Source organism: Pistacia vera, unplaced genomic scaffold (assembly GCF_008641045.1).
Source record: "Pistacia vera cultivar Batoury unplaced genomic scaffold, PisVer_v2 Contig94, whole genome shotgun sequence".
NCBI lineage: Eukaryota > Viridiplantae > Streptophyta > Magnoliopsida > Sapindales > Anacardiaceae > Pistacia > Pistacia vera.
The window spans coordinates 1,496,152-1,518,775 of record NW_022196823.1 but is presented as its reverse complement, the minus strand read 5'-3'; the positions used below and the strand labels follow the sequence as shown (position 1 = coordinate 1,518,775).

The 22,624-nt window shown below is 35.4% G+C and overlaps 4 protein-coding genes across 6 annotated transcripts; 1 reads left to right on the top strand and 3 right to left on the bottom strand.

The window, feature by feature from the left end:
• The first annotated feature begins 2,487 nt into the window (after positions 1-2,487).
• LOC116120616 (transmembrane emp24 domain-containing protein p24delta9-like) lies at positions 2,488-5,485 on the top strand. Its single transcript, XM_031406581.1, has 4 exons — positions 2,488-2,811; positions 2,896-3,105; positions 5,010-5,086; positions 5,203-5,485. The coding sequence occupies exons 1-4, from the start codon at positions 2,602-2,604 to the stop codon at positions 5,345-5,347; spliced, it is 642 nt and encodes a 213-aa protein (XP_031262441.1). The 5' UTR covers positions 2,488-2,601; the 3' UTR covers positions 5,348-5,485.
• A 1,257-nt stretch (positions 5,486-6,742) lies between these two features.
• On the bottom strand, positions 6,743-13,233 carry LOC116120601 (integrin-linked protein kinase 1). Of its 2 annotated transcripts, none has more exons than XM_031406566.1 (11): positions 12,742-13,233; positions 12,384-12,458; positions 11,977-12,093; positions 11,278-11,372; positions 10,716-10,836; positions 10,513-10,592; positions 9,070-9,129; positions 8,692-8,813; positions 8,518-8,603; positions 8,322-8,437; positions 6,743-7,243 (listed from the first exon to the last, which is right to left on the bottom strand). In XM_031406566.1, exons 1-11 carry the CDS (start codon positions 13,060-13,062, stop codon positions 7,117-7,119), a joined length of 1,320 nt encoding a protein of 439 aa, XP_031262426.1. In that variant the 5' UTR covers positions 13,063-13,233; the 3' UTR covers positions 6,743-7,116. The 2 variants fall into 2 exon arrangements, with proteins under 2 accessions (XP_031262426.1, XP_031262427.1); XM_031406567.1 differs by having other exon boundaries at positions 12,384-12,442; positions 12,742-12,883.
• Positions 13,234-13,505: 272 nt separating this feature from the next.
• On the bottom strand, positions 13,506-16,333 carry LOC116120586. The gene is made up of 5 exons (XM_031406540.1): positions 15,834-16,333; positions 14,615-14,714; positions 14,402-14,537; positions 13,933-14,028; positions 13,506-13,857 (listed from the first exon to the last, which is right to left on the bottom strand). Exons 1-5 carry the CDS (start codon positions 16,177-16,179, stop codon positions 13,720-13,722), a joined length of 816 nt encoding a protein of 271 aa, XP_031262400.1. The 5' UTR covers positions 16,180-16,333; the 3' UTR covers positions 13,506-13,719.
• Positions 16,334-17,718: 1,385 nt separating this feature from the next.
• On the bottom strand, positions 17,719-20,716 carry LOC116120581 (vesicle transport v-SNARE 12-like). Of its 2 annotated transcripts, none has more exons than XM_031406532.1 (5): positions 20,461-20,716; positions 20,330-20,388; positions 20,055-20,231; positions 19,186-19,356; positions 17,719-18,097 (listed from the first exon to the last, which is right to left on the bottom strand). In XM_031406532.1, exons 1-5 carry the CDS (start codon positions 20,555-20,557, stop codon positions 17,942-17,944), a joined length of 660 nt encoding a protein of 219 aa, XP_031262392.1. In that variant the 5' UTR covers positions 20,558-20,716; the 3' UTR covers positions 17,719-17,941. The 2 variants fall into 2 exon arrangements, with proteins under 2 accessions (XP_031262392.1, XP_031262393.1); XM_031406533.1 differs by having other exon boundaries at positions 20,330-20,383; positions 20,461-20,714.
• Positions 20,717-22,624: the final 1,908 nt, after the last annotated feature.

Genomic DNA, 22,624 nt, shown 5'->3' with positions numbered 1-22,624 from the left:
CTTCATAATGAATATAATTGTATTTAATAGAAATTATTAATGGAACATAACGTTTGTGTAATAAAATTGTATTTTAAAATTTTTTGATTAGAAAAGTGTCATTAGGCCAAACCTTGCTTACGAAAAAGTCATTTATTCTTCGTCTAAATGCTTTGTTTGTTTATTACTAAAGACTTTATGAGATGAGGCAGGAGGCACGTGGGACAACATTGACTATTTAATTAGTAGAGAATTTAACATTGGGTAATGTTATGCGTACTAACGGATTTTACTAATCAGTGTACTAATTTAAAGCATAGTATAGGTACCATACGCATGGTATGGATAATATGTATGATTTTAACAAAGGTTAGTACATTGGTTAGTATTAGTACGCAAAGTATTATTTTTAATTTAAAGGGTTTAGAGAAATTAATAATGTTAGGGTTATTAATTTATTATTATTGCATGCACATAGAGATAGAATCATGTTTATTGATTCAATGAAAAATAGCCAAGTGGTCGCGAGTGTTCAGTTTGCACTAAATTCAAGTGCTTTGCCCATTATTTAATGCTCTTTCTTATTTTCATCTATCAAGGCTACATATTAATATTTTACTTTAATAAACATCCCTGAAACAAAGGGTTAAATAAATAATTAAAAGACTATTTGGTTTGGCACATCAAATTTTTATAGAAAATCAGAATAACAATGTAATAATAAAATTAAAAAAAATAATATCTCCTAAAATATTTGAGGCTCCATTTGTTTCTCCATTTTTTCACTAGCTATCCAATCCTATTAAAATGCATATTTGTTTTAATATTCAAAATTCTTTTTAAAATCCAATCATATTCTATTAAACTCAAAAGTCAAAACATTAACAATTATCCTTCTCAATAAAAGTTTTAAAAGTAACAAAAATACCCGACCTACCCAAGCCACTATCACTCGCTAGCAACCACCGCTGCCACCGTCGATCGCCGACGTCGTGATAATGCACAACTGGCTAGTCGTGTGCTGATCTATATGTTTCCGGCCAAACTCACCACGGATCTGGTTGGAAACGACCAGATCTATGACCACATATCTGGCTGTTGACTACGACCATATCTTGTTCGTCGTTGACGGCCAAGATATGGCTGTCAACGACAACCAGATGTGGCCATCAACGAATATTTGTCACCTTAGATTTGGCCGTTTCCAGCCAGATTCACAGTGGATCTGACCTAAAAATGCCAGATAGGTACACGACCGGCCAGATGTAGTTGTTCATGTGCCATTCCAGTAGATTTCGGCCACCTTCTAGTGGTAGTGGGTAGGGATGTTTTTATCAATTTATAAACTTATATTGTGGGGGGTGTTTAGTTAGATTAACAAACTTAGAGATTTAAAATAATTTAAATATTTTTAGAAAATATTTTCCAAAAATGTATCAAAAACTTCTCAGAATCCTATCATATTTTCCAAAATAGTATTCAGCATAGAATGCTATTTTAAAAAACTAATCAAACAGAGCCTGAAATTTTATTATTGATAACCATCATCTATTCATTGAAACACTACTTGAAAGTTAATCTCAACACATTTAAGAAACTCATCCCATTTTTTATCTCAACATAATGAACACAGTTGAAAGCTATGAGTTAATAACATTAATCTCCTTAAATATGATAAAATACAAAAAACCCCTATGAGGTCTTAGAAATAATTTAAATACCCTTTCAATTAAGTTTTAAGTGTTAAAATAGACATCACAATAAGATGATAATTTGATAATATTTTCTAACTCATAAATGTGTAAATTGTAATGACTCACTAACAGTTCGTTAACGGTAGAAAGATGTATGCCATGTAAAGAACGTTAAGGTGATTGTATTAATATATGTTATGTCTTTAACTCGAAAGTTAATCATCTTGGCATTAACTTTTGGAAAAGTTTTTTTGTAGTTGGGACAAAATGCATAACATTTAAGGTGTGTTAGTATTTCATTTATAATGTTTTTCTCATCAAATGCAATCAAGTTGTTAGATCTAACAAGTATTTGTAGCTAATGGTAGATTAAAAAATAAAACTCAACGCAATAAACATTTTTAATGGTGGCATTTAGAGTTAATAGTCACAAAAATCACAAATAGAAGGAAGTTCGAGTCCTTATAGCTGTTAATAAGGGTGATCATTAGAATTTTTATCTGACTGATAGTTTCAAGGTTTGGAAAGATTAATTGAGGTGTGCGTAAATTGACCTGAACACCTCTGGTTAAAAAAAAAAAATGCACAGGCACGTGTCCAACTTTGTGATTACACGATACAAGGGTTAAAAGATTTACTTCAATACACATGCACCTGTCCAACTTTCTCATAAATTAATGTTTGAGAGCCCAAGCCCAACTATCCACTAATTGAGCCACTACAAAATAATACCCTGGGCTTTTCACAGGAGCCCATATTTTGGTCGATTACGTGTTTCATCCGATGGCAACCAACCACGTCGCAAAAACCGTTGACCTCTTTAATTTTGGTGGCGCCACTCGACATTGGAAGCCATTCCTTGCAGACACTCCTCCAACCTTTTTTATTTTTATTTTTAATTCCTCCGAAACTGCGACGGAATCAAACAATGAATACGATCAGAGTAACCCTAACCCTACTCGTAATCGTTGGGATTTTATTCTCTACTTCTCAATCGCTCCGCTTCGATATACAATCGGGTCATACCAGATGCATCGCCGAAGACATCAAAAGCAACTCCATGACCGTTGGCAAGTACCACATCGTCAACCCTAACGAAGGCCATCCTTTGCCCGATTCACACAAGCTCACCGTCAGGGTAAATTTGGAAATTTTTATTTTTATTTGGTGTTTTCATTTTTTGAAGAGTGAGATAATTAGTGTTTTGTTATTGTTAATGTAGGTGACTTCGTCTTATGGGAATAGTTATCACTACGGGGACCATGTTGATTCGGGTAACTTTGCGTTTACGGCGGCTGAGGATGGAGATTATATGGCTTGCTTTTGGGCCGTTGATCATAACCCACAAATAACCTTGACCGTTGATTTTGATTGGAGGACGGGTGTGCACGCAAAGGACTGGTCTAATGTTGCTAAGAAAGGCACAGTTGATGTAAGTCAATTGTTTTATTTCTTATGATCTGACTGCAAATTCTAGTTCTATTCGTCTTTGATAATGTCGGATTGGTTGAGTTTAATGTGAGGGATTTGTGTTTAACTCTTTAATTGAGTCTAAGGTTAGGATTTTAATTTCGGTGAACTGGGTAGGTAGAATTTTGTTGAGAGGATAAGAAATTATTGAAATCCCATGACATTGGAATTGATTTTAAGTAGGCCGGTTGGTTTAAAAAAACTAGACAAAAACATGATCTGATCTGATTTATGAAAAGTGTCATAACCATACCCTAGATTTGTCAAACTTACATGTCTGAAGTTTCATGTGAGAAATCCGCCATATGGAAGAGGTCTTTCTCAAATATTCAAACCATGGAGGTATCTTTGTGTTATTTAACATCAGCAGAGGTGATTAAAATTTATCATAATTAAATTATTTAGTGAGATATGCATGAAAAATTGGAATCTTCGGTTGGTTGGTTGTTAGAAATCACCAGCCAGTCAATATTTAAAAATTTGAATGATGATTATTCTCGATTGTGTTTCGCAGAAGAATAAGGGTGTATAGTCTTTTTCTTGGTTGGTTGCACAGGTGAAAAGAATGAATAATTTTTCAAATTCATGAGATATTTGATGATCATGGAAATATAAAGCAAAATGTACTTTCATCTCTACCACAAGAGGATTGGTGTTTGTGGTTCTGATAAATGAATTCCTAGTAGGAGGAATGAGCTTGAGATTCAATTTTTAGGACTCCCTGGTTTATCCTTTTATAGTTTCATTTGATTGGTTGAGTCATGGCCCTAGTAGTCGACTATACAGCTCTATAAAATGATATACTGGAAGTAATTTAGATGGTCCAACTATAAATTGAGGAAAAGTAAATGATTTTGTTTGGAAGCAATCAAAGTTCTGTTGTGGACAACTGTAGGTGTTCGAATATTTGATATTTTCGGCTGGAAGTTAATATTTATGGACTCTTCACCTCATCTAGAAGTATTTGGGCTGACCATCATGACACTGATACTTCACTTCTTGACTTGGTTTTTAGATCAAAAAAGTAATTGGCAATGTATCATTAGTATAGACATTGTCCACTGGACATCCAAGCAAGCTTGCAAACTGCTTCTGAATTATTTTGCTAATAGGCGAAAGGAAAAATATGATCCACTCTTATGAATAGCAATCTTATCACTTTTAAGGTGAAGTTCTTTCTATGTTCAGATGTTGTTCAAGTAAAAAGTGATGTCTTTATAGGTGCCTAAGAAACCAAATAAGTAATCGAGGAAAGTTCTAGCCTGATCCAACGGGAGTGAAGCCTAGAGGTTTTTTAAGAATATCTTGGATCTACCATCAATAACTCTTATATTTATACTGTACAAATTATCAATATCTTCTACCCTTTTGTTTTCTTTATAACATACTCTGTAGGATTGATTTTTCTCTAGTATGGGAATCAGTCTATAGTACCTCACTGGTCCTTTCACTTTCAATAATATGCTGGTTTCATTTTTTTATGCTGGCAATGATCTTTTTTTATCTACATATTTTTAATGTTGATATATGTGGTTTTTTAATAACTGAACTTGGAAATTATGTCAGTCTCCAGGGAATGGTATAATGCTTAAACCTTAGATCTTAACCCCAGCCACTTTTCACCACGTCGGATAAAGCCAAGTCTCATTGGGGGGTGGTTTCAACGAGGCAAACAACTATGATTTTTTTCTATTAGGATGATAATTCCTTTTTATTCTAATTATACATGAATTTTCATTTGAAATTTAAAGGAGTTACTGGAGTGCAGTGCCCAAATTCATGATTGAAAATGCTGTAGTCTGTGCAAGTGTCTGGATTGAGATAAAGGAAAAACTTTACACATTCTCTTCATTCTCTTTATGTCAGGTCATGGAATTAGAACTCAAGAAGTTGTTTGATACTGTTGATTCAATTCATCAAGAGATGTTTTATCTTCGGGAAAGGTAATATAATGTTTTATTTTTTCTCTTGAACTGAAAAGTATACTACTATTTCTCCAAGGAATATTATTCATTTATATATCACATTCAATTTTACATGTGCATCTTGCTTATTTCAGAGAATCAGAAATGCAGCAGTTGAATGAAGCTACGAACTCAAGAATGGCGTGGTTGAGTGGGCTTTCACTTCTTATTTGTATAACAGTTGCAGGCTTGCAACTATGGCACCTGAAGACCTTCTTTGAGAAAAAGAAGCTTATTTAAGTTCATATCGGACAAGTTGAACAACTTTATATTCAATGCTCTTGTAAATTATCTTAGAAAAATGTACTTTTCCAGAGAAACAAATAATTATGATATCATATTGTTAGATTGATTGGGGGTTTCAGTGACCTGAAGGTATGTTTTATGTCTTCCCATAGAACAAGAGTCTTTTTTTATCTTTTTTTTTTTAAAAAAAACTTCCCATTTTCCCAAAATGCTTCCTGGTAAACTTGACATTTATGTTTTATGACTTTGTTATTATTATTATTTTTTCAAATGACATCTGGTGCCTCTTTGACAATATTAATTAGGCATTAGGGGTTGTGCTTCTCAGTATTCAAGAATTCGTGCAATTTCACAATCTAGATGGACATTTCAATTACTTGCATGTTTGGCCTGGTGATTTGCCTCAAGGGCAATTTCTAAATGCTAATGTATATTTTCACTTGAAGATAAAAGTTTTCTACAGTACATGACTACCCAGATTCAGATGAGCTTCAGATCAGGCTGACATAAAATAAGGTCAGAGGAAAAACTTCATCTTGTTTACCCATTGCAAATTCATTTTTCCTCCATTTAAGCTTTGGAATATATGGCTTGGGTTGCATACTTGCATTCTAATATAATTTTATTGTTAGTTATCATACAATTCAAAGTTTTTATACCAGACAATAGTATGAATCAACTATTTTGCAGCGTGTTGTTTTGCCCTTTAAGGTATTCTTTAAATAAGCAAATAACATTTTATTTTTTCAATTTTGGCAACCAATTTAAATATGTTGACATATTTATTAGGTTCTCATTTTTCAAATTGCATTTGTTGGGGTTGGTTCAGCTACGGGGAAAGGGCTACAAGCCTACACCCTCCAGGCAAATTAAGAATGTTCGACACTTGAAATGAGAATTAAATCAAATCAACTTGGCCTATGTTTTTAATTCAAGGAATGACTCAAGAGAGCCTCTGCATGTTATTTCAAATCAAAATAGCCAAAAGTTAAAAGTTCAATTGGATCTCCGTCATGTCAATTGTGGAATTTTGAAGTGTAAGTTAACCCTTCGAAATTCAGCTATAGATACTATAACAATACTGAGGTAAGTTACCCTCTTTCTCAACCCTTCGATCCATCCTTGTTCACAAGTTCAGGTTCAACGGACTATGATCCAAAGTGCAGGAAGAGGGGAAGGGTAAATATTAGCCGCCCCTACCTTTAACAATGCCCACCAAAATCTACGTCCCTAGATTTCAATAAGAGCAGGATCAACATTTATGATACAATAAAATAATCCACAAGAAATTTATGTTTTGCCAAATCAACCAATTTGACGTCTCCAACTACAGGCTTAACAGCCTTTAAATATAAAATTTAAAAAGGAAAAAAAAAAAAAGGAAAAAAGAGAGCAAATGTCAGTATATTTGCCTACTCTCAATTCTCATGATCACTTGGGACCAGAATAAATTACAATTGATAGATTTAAAGGAAAAATATAGCCGATTAAAAATTATAATCTGAGATGGATGAAACTCCATCGCTGGTTCACTGTCCACATAAAAGACTAATGAAATATAGAAACTGTAAAACTTAATGAACAATCAGTTAAGCCATTTGAAATTGAAATTTGAATAGAACTGCGGAAAAGTAGTCAAAGAAGTAACTCTCACAAATCTTCCTCAATTGAATCTATTCACAACACCATCTATGCATTTGGATGTACGAAGTGACAAGCAGAAATGGCATATATAGCATCTACCATGTACTTGCTCTTGAATCCTATGGATTAAATAAGCTCCAATGATGATCTGTTGGTAAAGTTTCCTTGATCTTTTCAAGCTTTTTCAGAATTTCCAAGAATGAAGGTCTTAAATTCATGTCGGCATCCCAGCACCTCTCCGTTAAGCTAGAAGCATTGAGAAAGAAAGACATTAACAATCAAACAAACAAATTTCTGGTACCTGCATCTCAGATACTCTATTAAAATTTAACTAGCATATGGCAAACATAATTAACACTCCAATTTTTTGCTAAACAACATGAGGACAATGTCGGTTAAAGAAACTTGATTGATGTACATACTAGGTTAACACATTGAAAATTACCTAAGTAAAAAAGATCAGGATAAGTAAGATCTGGAAGAATGGCAAGTACTAATTAAAAAGAGAAAAGGAAATAGCAAAGATCAAATATGCATAGTGTATTCTGATTTTCTGATGGCATTGTCGGTCAAAGATCCCAGGGCATGACGGGTGGACTCAAATTTGAGATCCCCAAGATGAGAGTGAGGATTTCACATCGCCTTGAAGGGGTTTAAGGGGTAGGAGCTGAGGAGCAAGTATTAGGTCTAACAAATTTTATTTACCAAGATTGGAAAAGCATTTATTATCTTTGCTCAAAATAATAAATTTAGATGAAAAATGACGCTGCTCAAATAGCCTAGATCCAGATAAATAAATCTTCTGCACTTGGGGTCATGCCAATATTTATGAAGTAGACTATAGTGTCTATTGAGGAAACATTATTCATCTATGGTCACCAAGCACATTATGCTCCCCAATATCTGTGTTTCTCCCAGTTTTATTTCTTCTAGGATTTCTCCCCTTCTTTGTTCTCTCTATCTTATTCTATCCTTTCTTGTCTCTATCAATAGGACACGTAACTCATGGCCTTTCATTCATTTAAAAAAGTTCAACAAAGTTGTCTCAGCCAGTTATTTTAAGATGTAGTTATCCAGGGCCACAGCATAGCTTACTGACTATAGGTGTATCACTGGTATCACCTTTTCAAAAACATATTCACTGTCAATAATCATTAATATAAACCATTTAATAGAAGCGTGCCTCTTCACATATGGTTCAGTGTTAGCCACCAGAGCAGCAGCCCAGACAGCTAACAGCTTAAATTTGATTCATAGATGGGCCATGTGTGGTATAAATAAGAAACTGTTCTAGTAGATGAAAAATCCTATAAAATTAACTTACTCTCTCAGTTCAGGGATATATCCTTTAGCACGACAAATAGGCCTGCGTCCCTCTGCCACATATTTGGCTGCTTCATATGGCTCAAAATGTGAAAGCGGTGGTTCTCCTTCAAGCATCTGCTCCAATTGAGAACTCCATGCTTTAGAACCAGATTTATGTACTTGGTATCTCAATGCTATTAAGGAAAAAAAATTACCTCATAGAGAATCATTCCAAAAGAGAAAACATCAACCTTCTTATCGTATTTTCGATGCTTGAAGACCTCAGGAGCCATATACCGGTCTTTTGTTTTGTTCAGATAATAAAAAAAGAAATAAGTAAAACAACATCATATTTCAGACATAAATAATAATGACAAAGAGATACTCACAACTTCCAGTCTCCCCCGTCATTTTGTACACATCATGAGAATTTTGAACCTTGATGAGCTTGCTTAGTCCAAAGTCTCCAACTTTCAAGTGGTCTGCGCTTGAGTTGACCAAAAGAACATTCCTGACACATAAGAGACAATTTTATGCAAGAAGACCCAAAAGGATGGTGCAAATACTAGATTAAAAATCATCAATGATTGAAGAGAAGATACCAAGGGACCAAAAAAGATATTTGTATTGTTTGTTAAAGACAGTTTTGTTTAATTATCCTCCAGATGACATGGATCATTAGTGTATTGATTAAAGCAAAGAATTACTAGCAATATGAACTTAAGACTATTATTTATCCAGAATATCTGACACAGAGATCAACTCACCTTGGCTTCAGGTCTCGATGAATTATGACATTCGGCTCATTGTGAAGATAAGCCATTCCTCTGGTCACATCAAGTTTACAAAAATTAGAATAATACTCAAATTCAGAAAGGCAGATGTGGCACTGATAAAGATTTTAGGCCATGATTCATAAACTTAAACTCACTCATGCTTTTTTTCCCAATATAAATGAATATCTGCACTGTATGACAAATCAAATAAAAGCAGTAAAGCATGTAGACATTCCAAAGACCAGTTTCTAGTGAAATACAATGGAAGTCAATTCCCTTACTATGGAAAATGAAAGACCATGTTCACATGCAAACAAAGAATCCATAAGAACTTCTAAAACACATTAACTTTATGTTTCTTTTTTCTGAAAGCCACTAAAAGCTCCAAACCAGATGATCAGAGCAATATAGGCTGCGTATATTCTGAAAAGCATCTTCCAGAGAAAACTAAGAAAGCATATTTCCCACCTTTAGCTAATATTTGTACAATTCAAAGCAAAGGAAAAAAAAAAAAAAACTGCTAATCAATCTTAAACATCAAAGTATTAAAGTATTTTTAGGCATTTCCAGGCATACAAAACCCACTTGAAAAGAAAACTTTCCTTTTCTTTCTATTTTTCTTTTCTGATCAATATAAAACCCAAATGCAGCACCTACAAACTATCTCAAATTCATGTGCACTTGTTTTGATCTCAGAATCTGTTGGATGAACACGACACTACTCAGTATTGTGACTTAGGACCTTCCTTCAAGAGCTAAGGTCATTTAATTTTACTCAAGAATTTCTGAAAAGAATTATTTTATCCGACAAAAATCAGGTACATAAAAAAATAAGGCCAGCAATAATACCAAATCAACAACACTAATTAAATTGACCCCAACCAAACAAAGCAGACTTATCTACAATTTCACCAGCTAACAAGGGCACAACATGATGCTTAATTTTATTCTCTAACCATAATTATACTTTTTCCGTATAACTGTCATGCATATCCATAGTCTGAGTGACTGTAATATAATCTCATGTTAACTTTTTAAAAATTGAAACAAATTACCCATCATAATCTGCTAAGGCCCTTAAATGAGGCAATTATTGGCCTATATAGCAAGGGAGGAGACGCTTACACTTAAGTCATGCCAATACCCTGGTCAATTTCCATAAGCTCAAATTGAGCATGACAGAGTTTGCATTACTCAATTAGTCAATTAAGCCAAAAACTTATACAAGAACCAGATCCTAATTCTTGTGGCACTAATATCAGTATGCTTTTAAGCTAAGCAAGAGCTGCGTACCATGCCAACCTATAATTTCAGAAAACAATTTAATGATAAAGGGTTTAAATTTTAATGCTTTCACCTGTCAATGGATTTATATATATTCTGTAAGAAATGAAACAACCACATACCAATCAGACTTAAGAGTTCAAGAATCACCTGGCAATGTCCATTGCAAAGTTAACGGCTGTTGAGGGACTGAGTGCACCCTTTTCCTTGAGGTACTTATGGAGATCACCCTGTGACAGCACGTGAATTCACGAGTAAGCATGAGTTACTTTTGACTACCTTCATATCATTATGAACGTTTGTGCAAAGAGAACTTAAAACTTCAATAGAAGAACAAATATGCATTCATATACCCCTCGTAAAAACTCGGTAATTAACATAAGGGGCTTCTTCTCGGTGACAGCTCCCAAAAATTGGACTATATTAGGATGGCGAAGTTTCACTAGCAAATTAACCTCATGCCTGAAGTCCTGACTGAATTGGGAAGCGAAAAACAGTAAGGAATTTAGATTCTTTATATAATAGGAAAAATTGGGGAGGAAGTAGATTATAGCAGAAAAACAACAGAATTATCATTTTCTTGAGAAGGACCGTACACCCAAAAACCCTTGATATATGATAGGTGGACGTCCTTACTAGTTTCAATAGAGAGATTAACTCTTACAAAAGAATGCTAAGAATACTGTTTCCAAATAAATATTATAGCATTTCTAGGTCAATTAATGTCTTAACGTCTTTAACATTGGTACTGATTCAATGTCCTATCAGAGCAAAGTATAGTACATACCACACATCAACAGAAGTAATTATCCAGGGAGTAAACAATTTATTCAAACCAAGTGGTTTCACTGTTTTGATAAGGCATTAATGTTGATATAGGACCATCTGACTATTTCACAAAAATAATGCACTTACATCACCAATCTATCATCTGAAAGTGATGGAAGTATACGTTTGATAGCAACTGGTGTTCCTCGCCAACAGGCTTTTAAAATCTCACCAAAAGATCCCTGACAGAAACAACTGTTATCAGTAAAAGCACATCAACCAGGTAAAGTAAAAAAAATTAGGTAATCCACCTAGAATTTGTAGGCCAGGACCAGGATAAAACTAGCGCAAAAGTAACCTAAAAGTCCAAAATTTCCTCCTGGAGCTAACATGTCAAAGCTGTACCAGACCACCATAATAGAAGTACTAAGAAAAAATAAAGTAAACTGGAAACTACAATTTTTTTAAGTAATTGTTGTGTCATTCAATGATTAACTTCAAACATCAACACTTTTTCTAACAAGAGTCAAGACTATATTTAGTTATCCTGAGCTACATAGTATTGGCTGGCAGCACAATTGTTACAGGATGAAACCAAAGATAAATATATGGTCATCAATCCCCAAGGACAAAAGTAATGTACCCATGAATCCTTGCTCAGTAATCTCACCACACTTTTTCATGCCATGGTAGCAGCAAAATGTAAATGGCGACAAAAAATTCAAACTTGTAATCAAAATTTGATGCAATTTCCAAATAATCAATGCAGCTTCTTAAAACATTTTTGCAACAGTCTACTAGAACATGCACATCACCAATCTCAAGAAAAGTAAAGCCACAGCACACCTTGCCAATAATTGCTGAGTTTGAGAAGTCCAGCTCTGAAGGCTCAATTTCCCAATCACACTTATTTGGAAGTGGGGGAGGGACAGGCTTTGGTTCAAAGTGACTTCCAGTTTGACCCTGCAGCATGCAAACACATATTCAGAACCCACAAATGCATAAACCAAAAGGCATAAAAGGGTCCTCACTATTTACAATTAAATCAAATAACAAGTAATCCGAAAATACAATAAAAAACAATCAGCTCTTCTGAGAAAAAAAAACAAAAAAACAATGATGATGAAAAAAAAGTAGCCAAATCAATAATTGACTCAAAGGGAAAATAAAACCATTAGCAGTAAGAGTAAAACAGAAGACAAATAAAAGAGATAGATCGAAAATTAAGGCAAAAACATCAAGCAAGGACTTACAAAAGATAAGCCACCATAAGACTTTAAAAGCTCAACCATGTTGTATTTCTTAGCTCCTTCTGCATCAGCTAGAGGCTGTCAAGACATAAACCCACATTGACATGCTAAAATAGCTAAAAAAATGTCAACCAGCAGTCAAAAAATAGTGTGCATATAAAACAGTATCATTTTACTGCATTTAAAAAGAAAGCATTACTTGTAAAACCTCACAGAAATAATTAAGCGCTTCTAATAGTTTCGTCAATGATAATTAAATTCAAAATATTGCTTAAAAAATTAAAAAAAAAAAAAAAAGACTTTCATGATATATTGTTGGTCAAACCATGATAATTAGTAAAAGTCAACGTAAGAAGAGTACAGTATTTTTCCAGCGATCCTGGGCGTTGACGTCAGCACCAAACTCGATCAAGGTTTTGGCGACATCGATCCAGCCATGGAGTGAGGCTACATGAAGCGGAGTCCGATTATCGTAGTCCCTTGCCTGAACCAAAGATCGATCTTCTTCGAGAAGCTTGCGGACAGCAGCGCTGTCGTTTTGATGAGCGTGCCAGAGTATAAGTGACGTCCTGCTCACTCTAGCCTTCTCCTTCTGCTTGTTGGTAGATGCCGAGGCAGAGTTCCCCTTCTCCGATGATCCCGGCGAGGGGGAATTGCCGGGGCTGGATGAATTCGAGCTCATGAACAAAGATTGGATCGGATCGGATCTCGTATTCCAGTAATTTGTGAGCGTAAGCGTTTGTATGTAAATAACAAATGCTATGGTTATTGAATTATTAGTTTAAGTTTATTTGCTTAGGATTTGCAAGTTGCAGGAGAGTTGGAAGGCCAAGGGAGGTGTGTAAAGTGTAAACTGTAAAGCTGAAGTTCGCATCCGTTATTCAGGTTTTTTACTTTGTCAACAGAATTCGATTTTTTAATTAATAAAAATAATTTAATTAAATAAAATAAATTATGGTGTAATATGGATAGAATCTAGTGCGTATTGATTTTTGATTCAAGTGTGGAACATGTGTAGGCTTTGTCGTATTAGAGGGCTTTAGCTCATGGATGATTGGACATCAATAGCTTTTTAAATATCTGGTTTACTTTTAATCACATCAATTGATTCAATTTAATCTAAAATTCTGGAGTTCAATAATTTTTATAAGATCACATCAAATACAGGGCTTTTGGGTGAACTACAAAAGCAAAATTACCATTACAATTGCGCATTATTATCATATGCAACTCAAGGACCTTTTCGTATAATCATCATATTTACTTCACCACCGACAAATGAATTTACATTTTACAGATATTTAGTTCTATTTTTCATACTTTCATGCCACCATTTCTCTCACACCAAGTCCTCTTGGTCTTCAAGGGACCGTTTTCGGGCCCTGAGATTGAGCTCCAAGCTCTGAGGTAGAGGAGGAGTTCTTCCCTTGCGGAACAAAACAGCCAAGGCCCTCATTTTTTGGCAGAGATCAAATACCTGCAGCAAATGTATTGGAACTATTACAAACCATCTTTTAAACAGGCTATTTCAATGTTTGGCTCCGAATCTTACTGATGAGGCTTCAATCTCTGCAACACCTTCACAACCTTTACCTCCTCCCTGCAGCAAGTCACAATATCGTGCAGCTTCATTCTCATCTTCAAATACCTGCACCAAGAGTTGAGCCTTAAACTAAAAACCTAAAGATGAAGCACAATGACCCTGGAAAAACAGAACACTAAAAACTTAAAACCTGCCAGAGAACCATTATAACAGAAGGTGGAATGCACTACAAGATGAGATTAATTGTTGAGGGTGGGGGTCTGGGAGTGGAGAAGTGGATGGTTATTGGTTAAAATGCTAACTTTTAAATTCCACTCAGGATACAATTACACAACTCATCGGTGGTAATTTGAAAATTTATTACAAAAAAGAGTATGGTAGAGACCATAATATAACCTCGTTTACCATTTTGAATATAGATGGTACCTATAAATTGATTCATATTAAAAATAAACAGCTGGTATAAGCCAAAACTTACAAGCACTCCCTCCCTAACATCCTCCACAAGCATCTGGAATTTTGTTCCACCTCTAGACTGTTTAGATTGATTTCCAATTTGGGACCTCCACTTTCCTCCTTTGGAAAACAATAACCCAAGCTCCCTTTCAACTTCACTGTTTACAAAAGTAAAACCTAAGCCAGAGAATCAACAATTATTTACAAGGTAATACCATACAGAACCAAATCTAACCTCCGATTCCTTCGAGTTTTCATCGTGCATAACTGGTTTTCATTGTGGGTTAGTACATATACAGGCTTTGAATCTTCTCTCCATGGGTTTGCCTCTAGAACTGGATGATTAAAATAAGTAAAAAAATAATTATGAGTCTTGTCAAGGAAACAAATATGAGATAACATATCAATTAACCAAATCCCTTGAAAAAGCACAACACATGACATTACGTATCTCAATGAGAAACCTATGACCATGAATCATAAGCCTCACCAACATTAAAAGATGGTGAAATACTCCCATTCCACCAAGAAACATAGGTTGAAACACGTTGAAAGCACTAAAAAGAGAGGTAGAAACAGAACAAAAAAGAATAATTTTTTCAAACAGCCATAAAGATTGAGAGCTTAAGAGAATATGCAAGATCACAAACATCTATGATGGGCTCATTACATATTTGTACTTTTAAACTACACATATTATATAGTACAGACACTCAACCATTAAGCACTAGCAACTATAACAAGTTGCCACTCATGAGGTGAACAAGGAAAATGTTTCTGCTGAGCCCATCCCAAAGAATTACAACCATAACAAAATCAGGGCAAAACATATTGTTCCTCAAAATTATTACCAAACGTAGCAAATCTCTTAGCCCAAGTGTCGTAGGAGTAACTTCAAACAAACATCTAAGCAAAGTGAATATCTGACATCAAACAAGCTATTGAAGTATAAAGGTCATATAATAATGGTACATTGAATGACTGATAATATTCAATAATCATACATTCTATATCACTAATATGATTTTAGGTTGGCACATTATGAAAACCAATTGTCTTAAATAACATTTAAGAAACTGGCATCACGACAAATAACATTTCTCTAAGTATATGCAAAAGAATTACTATATTCCGGGTGTAAAATGTGGTTAAATTCTTGCAATGTAAATTTATAATTTGCAAAACATCTAATAGGTAACAAAATATAAACTAGAACACAGCACAAAATTATTTAACGTTAAAAGGACACGTAACATTACGAATAGCATGTCATGATCCTCACTGGAAGCACAATTAAATAAAAAAGAACACTGTAATATTTCTAGGTAATTCGCAAGAGCATACAATACCATGAAGGTGAGGTTAAGAAAAGCCAATACTGTAATCTTTAGCAGTTAACAACAAGTAATAATGATCAAGAATCCAAATTGCAACCAAAGAAAATTAAAGAGTACCGTCATAGCTGCTGGTGTCGAAAGTCTGATGTAAATGTCTGCGCATATCATAAGCCCGTGAAGAGACTCGCTTTACAAACTCGTTCGAACTCCCAGGAATGGTTCCGTCCAAGTGCAGGGCTCTCTCAATTTCTTGGTTGCCGTCATCATCATCTTTATTTCCGGTGCTGGTTTTACATAAGACTCGCGGAAATCTGCTAGTACGGCGTCCGACCAAGGAAGAGGAAAGAGCAGAAAAACGACTGTGAATTGTGCGAGAAGAGAAGCGAACCTGTCGACTGCGAAGACGGAGGGGATTACTGGGAGGGAGAACTATGGAAGTGGAGACTGATGAGAGTGAATCCATGGTTCGGCGATTTGGTTCAGCTACCAAACTATGATCACTAGGGGACTTTTTGTTTAAACACACACGTGGTGTGTGTGGGAAAAATAAGAGAAATTCTCGGCGTGAAAGGCTGAGTAACCGCCAATGAAGGAGGAAGAAGGAAACTTGGTTTCGTTTGTGGAATTAGCCGGATATTTTGTGTGGTGGGGTCTGCAACTGCAAGCGTTAGTTTGGCGTGTGAGAAACAGACGGGTCAAACTCGGAACCGCAAAAAAAAACCCATAAAACTTTTAGCGTCCGTTTGTTTCGTTATTTCAAACCCTACTCCCTATCTTATTCCCAAAATACCTGTTTGTTTAATTATTTAAAAAATATTACTTTATTATTTTAATTATTATAAACTCTTTAAATTTATTAATTTAATTAAACACCCCTAAAAAAAAAGTTTAAAAATTAACAAAAACACATTCATCCACCCATAGTTATCAGATTCTGGTCTATCACAACAGCGTAGAAACGACCGAAAATAGTTGGTAATTCATTGATTTGGCCTTTTCCTGTAAGATTCACAGTGGATCTGACCGTCAGCGACGACCATATCAAATCTGGCCTTTTGCGACCGTTGACGGTCAGATCTGGCCATGAATCTGGCATTTTTAGGCTAGATCTGTGATGGATCTTGCTGAAAAAGACCATATTAACGCACGATCGGCCAAATTCGACCGGTCTACGTCATAACGCCATTTTCTGGCCAGATTCCGTTGGTAGTGGCCGAAATCTAGCATTGTGGGTGGGTGGGGGAATTTTTGTTATTTTACAAAATTATTATATATTGGGGTGTTTAGTTAAAGTAGTAAACCTAGGGAGTTTTTTTGTTAATTTTTAAATTTTACCTCGTAATACTCACTCTATTCAACTACCCAATATTATTCTCAAAATCCTATCAAAAATAACAAAACAAACACACCCTAAATGTTGAGGGAGAATAATACGATCGGGCGGCTTGTCCACGTGTAGATGCCCGACGTGCAGTAGCGGATCCATCAATTTTTGTTAGGGTGGGCCAAAATCCAGAAATTATATATATTAGTATTTTTTAAAATAAAATTGAGTAGGCTGGATCCGCCCCTGCCGACGTGTTCTTCCTCATATCTTGACTACCCATGACCCATCCATCCCGCCGTTCATATTGAAAGAATTTATCTATAAAAAATTTTAAATCTTCCAAATTTATTGGAATTTTCCTGATGATTCATGGTTTCTTATATGGAATTAAGATATAAATTCTGATGTACAAGCTTAAATCATGATCTTGAATCATATTGTAGCAGAATGAGTGTAAGATATGTCATTGATCTCGACTTAGTTTTCAATTTGTAAACTCATTTTGATGTTTGGTTGACGAGAAAGTAATGAGAAAATGTTGGAAAACTAGAGAAATGTCAGAAAAAGAATAACAGAATTTGTTAAAATGAATATGTTTTGAGTATGTTTCCAGTACAGCGTTATTTTGACTGGAAATAAATGAACACCAAACTGAAGAGAAATACGAATAGAATGAAGAATAAAAAATAAAGTTAAAATGAATTCACAGAACAATCCGCGGCAAAGAAGGTATACTTGTTCAATTGACAAAAGCAATGCACAGAACGTGTAGATGCAGACTGCATCTTATTAAGTACAAAACAAAATGATGGAAAATGGGATACATAACCCAATATTTGATTAATAATTTTATATACAATATGCACATAAAGCACATAGAACAACTCTACTGGTAAAACTAATGATGAGAAAGCTTAATAATGAGGATAAAGATGATTGCAAGGATAAGAGCTGCAATGATCGAGCCAACAATCCATTTGTTCCTTGTGATCCTCCGTGACATGGAAGTTAAGACTTTTTTACTCTTACTGATGGCATCATCTACCCCGTGAAGCTGCAGAAAAAGGAGAAAAAAGCTAAATTAATTAGTAAAATTATCAATCAACAATCCCACAACTTTTGCTGCAAACTTTAGTTCGAAATGAATCAGATCTCCACAGGATTTGATCCTACAACCAGTCACTTAACAGCCGACCATTCTAACAGTTAGTTATAGAATGCATGGAAGAGTCATTGGCTACTTAAAAAGATAGTTTACATTTTTTTATTTTTCTTTTGGTTCATCACCCATATGTTCAAGAATTAATTTTAGATAAACCTAGATTTTTAAATTTGATTCTCCAAGTCACATTAAATTATGTCTTGAAAAATTTATTTAGTTTTTGGGGATAAATTTCTAAATTTTGAGGATTTATAAATTGTGGTTAACGGTCTGATTAATTATTATGCGTGCAAGTACTTAGATAAATCCTATGTTAGTCTATAAATAAGGTTGTAATTGTGTTATGTTTGGAAGTATCACATTAATCTCTCTTCACTCCTCACTTCACCCTTAATAGCCCCGACTTCAAACAATATCTTGATCAATCATATCCACCAAAAGTCCTAGGCAAATTATTCGGAAATATATTGTCTTTAAGACTTTAACATGATACCAAAGCAAGTGTAGATACAGTTTCCTCCAAAGTAAATCTCAAACTTCAAAGCAATACTAGTACGAAAGATCCATAGTTAAATCTACTAATATAATCAAATTTCTAAGCCCAAGTAAGATTCTACTTGGTTCTATTACTTGTTAGAAGAAAGGGGGAGGCCAACCAAAAGAAGTGTTGTCAAAATTTCCCCAAAAATTCAGGAGAATTTTGACAACACTTCTTTTGGCTGTCCTCCCTTTTTACCTTAACAAGTAATATGACAAACTAGAATCTTACCTCGCTTAGGAATTTGATTAACCTAGTAGACTTAGCTTTGGATCTTTCTTACTTGTATTGCTTTAAAGTTTGAGATTTACTTTGGAGGAAACTGGTTATACCCAAGAAAGGCTCATTCATTGTGTCACAATTGTTGTTAGGAAAACTAGAAGTAACTCAAAACCTTGCGAAATTGAACATATATCAACAAGAAAAAAATCAAGATAGAGACCTTATTACGGGAATGTAGTAGAGTTTCACGCTGTTGATTCAAATCTTCCACAATTGAGATGCCAAGCTCCTCTGTCTCTAGTAGCATTCTTCTACTCTCCTTAATTCTCTCACCTGACTGATTCACTCTCTCAACTGACATGGCCATTCTTTCTCTATGCTCCCCGGAACCCTGTACCACCAGTTATCAGTGACAAAATGTTTTCGCCAAATAAACAAGAACATCTCCACTTTATTTGGAATGGGAGTTGTTCAAGGAGCCAGAGATCAAACAAACAGAGAAATCACCAAGGCAAGTATAGTGTCGGACAAATACTTCTCACAATATATTTTCATTTGTTTGTGATATCTCACAATTTACATTTGCATTTGTTTTGAGAAAGAACCTTTCCTGCCAAGTAGCAATTAATGGAAAAAAATGTATTCCTATTATCATCCATCAACAATGGTATCCAACAATATTAACAAAGCATTTAGGAACGTTTGGTAGGAGAGTTTTCTACAAAACCAAGGTATTTTCCAGGTGCTTCTCCATATTAATCCAAGTGTTCAATTGGAAAAAAACAAAAAAAAAGAAAGAAATTGTCTATCTTAGCTAAACAGTGAATAAACAGGAAAGTGCCATAAAAAAAGTACTAAGTACTAACATGTACATCCTAGCAAAAACATGTATATTTACGATATAAACATGAAAACAATAGTTTTACAACAAAACTATTTAGTACTAGACACGAAAATTCATGATAAATAATGTTCTACATCAAACAAAGTGTTGAATTGACGTTTGCCGAGAAGTTAAACAAGTAATATAATAGTAAACTCTATAACCAAAAAATAATCCACCAAGTGAAACAAAATATGGATCATTACCGTCGGTGCATCAGCTGTGGCAGACTCCAACAGCTCTTCATGAGCATTAGGTGATGAAATTCTTTTAAATTCTCTCTTGAGCTTATTCAAATCAGACTTATATTCTCTTAATTTAGCAAGAAGCATAGCCTTTACACTCGGCTGCAAACTCCTCGCCTCCAGGTCCATTTTCCGAATCTGGGAATAACCCAAACCAAACACGACATTATAACTAAAAACATAAATTTAAAATTATACAATAATTAATGAAAGAAAATATGTTTTTGATGCAGTACCAAAACGTCAGCATCATCTAGGCCAGATTTTATTTCGGAAACCTTTTCCTTCTTCTGATCTGTAAAATTGAAGTATCAAATAAAGTTGCATAATTGAGTTTGATATGAAGTGTGTTTGACTGTGATAATACCTGTATCGGAAAGGTGAGAAGTTGAGTTGCATTTTCTGGAGAGATTTGCGGAAAGCTCGCAGTACTGGCGCTCGTATCCTTCGAACACCTCACTCATCTTCAATTCAATTTTCAACTTACTTGCTGAATTGCTCTGAAATCTCGAAACCCAACCCTAGATCTCCGAAAAATTAAATCCTAAATACGAGACGGTTTCTTATATAAAGCTAAGCTAATTCTTTTAAAAAATTATTAAGAAATTAAATGACCGTACGGAAAATCGTAGGATGCGTTTGATTTAATATTTTGGATAAGATTTTGGAGATAATATTGGATACTTGGATAGGGTTATAATTACGAGAATAAGATTTTTAAAATATGTGTTTGGTAGAGTATTTTGACATTGATATTTGTGTTGAATATTTGATTAATATATTTGTTTATAAATGATTTATTAATATAATAATTTATTGTATTTTGTTAAAACCCAATTAAAACAATTCCAAATAAAACAAAAACCCATCCATGCGTGTGCCCCACGAGAAATAAAACAGAAATGCGCATTCACAATCCATTCATGCCAAACAAAGACAAAATGCAACTGCTTCCCCTTTTACACAGATATGAGGTGGGTTTGATGGAGATCGGGGTGTCGGTTTGATCCAGATCAGGGTGTGTGTTTGCGACAGATCGAGTCATAGTGACGATGGGTGCATGGGTGCTCGAGGTGGGTTGGTTTGGGGTAGATGGGGTCACGGTGGTGCGTGTGTGCTCGGGGTGGGTTGGTTTGGGGTAGATCGGGGCGCGGTGGTGCGTGAGTGCTCGGGGTGGGTTGGTTTGGGGTAGATTGGGTCACGGTGGTGCGTGTGTGCTCGGGGTGGGTTGGTTTGGGGTAGATCGGGTCACGGTGGTGCGTGTGTGCTCGGGGTGGGTTGGTTTGGGGTAGATCGGGTCACGGTGGTGCGTGTGTGCTCAGGGTTGGTTGGTTTGCGGTAGATCGGGTCACGGTGGGTGCGTGGGTGCTCGGGGTGGGTTGGTTTGGGGTAGATCGAGTCACGGTGGTGCGTGTGTGCTCAGGATGGGTTGGTTTGCGATAGATCGGGTCACAGTGGGTGTGTGTGTGCTCGGGTTGGGTTGGTTTGCGGTATATCTAGTCATAGTGGGTGGGTATGTGCTCAAGGTGGGTTGGTTTGCGGTACATCAGGTCGCCGTGGGGTTGTGTGTGACAGATCGGGTCACGGTGGGTTCACGGTTGTGGATCTGAGGTGGGTTCACAGTGGGTTTGTGTGTGAGGGATTTGCGAGTTGACGATGGGTTCACGTTGGGTTAGAATGTGGGTTTGTGACAGAGGGCATTGGGGGTTCACGGTGCGAAGTGAAGCACTGAAGCTGGTACTGGAAACTAGAAAATGAAATGGTGGTAATGCAAACTGGGAAGTGAAACACTGAACCTGGTAATGGATTATCAAAAACTGAAATGGTGGTGTCGGATACTGAGAAAGTGAAGCACTGAAAACGGTAATGCCAACTGAGAACTGAAGCACGAAGCCGGTGATAGATACTGAGAAAGTGAAATGGTGAAGCAGTGAAGATGCAGTGATACTGAGAAAGTGAAATGGTGAAGTAGTGAAGATGCAGTGAAAAAAAAAATGAAAAAACAAACTGTAACGGTCAAAAAAACATTTGTCAGGATAGTTGTCAGGATTGAATTATCAGGACAGGATTCTGTAAATAACAAAACAAACACCATTTGTAAAATCCGGTCCAAAATATGGATAAAAATACTTAGCCAAATGCACCCGTAAATATCATTTGGGGGAGTAGAATGCTAGATTCTCGACTGAAACTACGAAGACAGTACTTTTGCTTGGCTTTAAAGAAACGCTGCGTTTTTATAGCAATCAAAACACACCGTTCCAAGTTTCCAACAAAGCTTTTGAGCCTTCAATTTTTTTTTCCTCTCTCAATTTGTGAAAAAAACAAAAAAAAAACTAATTCTCTTTGGTCTTTTTTGGGCTCTTAAATGGGTTAATTTCGCTCCGTATCAATGCAATTCGGTCTTTTTTAGGCATATAGATTTACCTTATATTGTTTTAACCATCATTTGAATCGTTTGATGATAAAAGAGTAAAATAAGATTTCATGAACTCCTGAATTCAAGTCTTCTCATACACTAATAGAGGAAA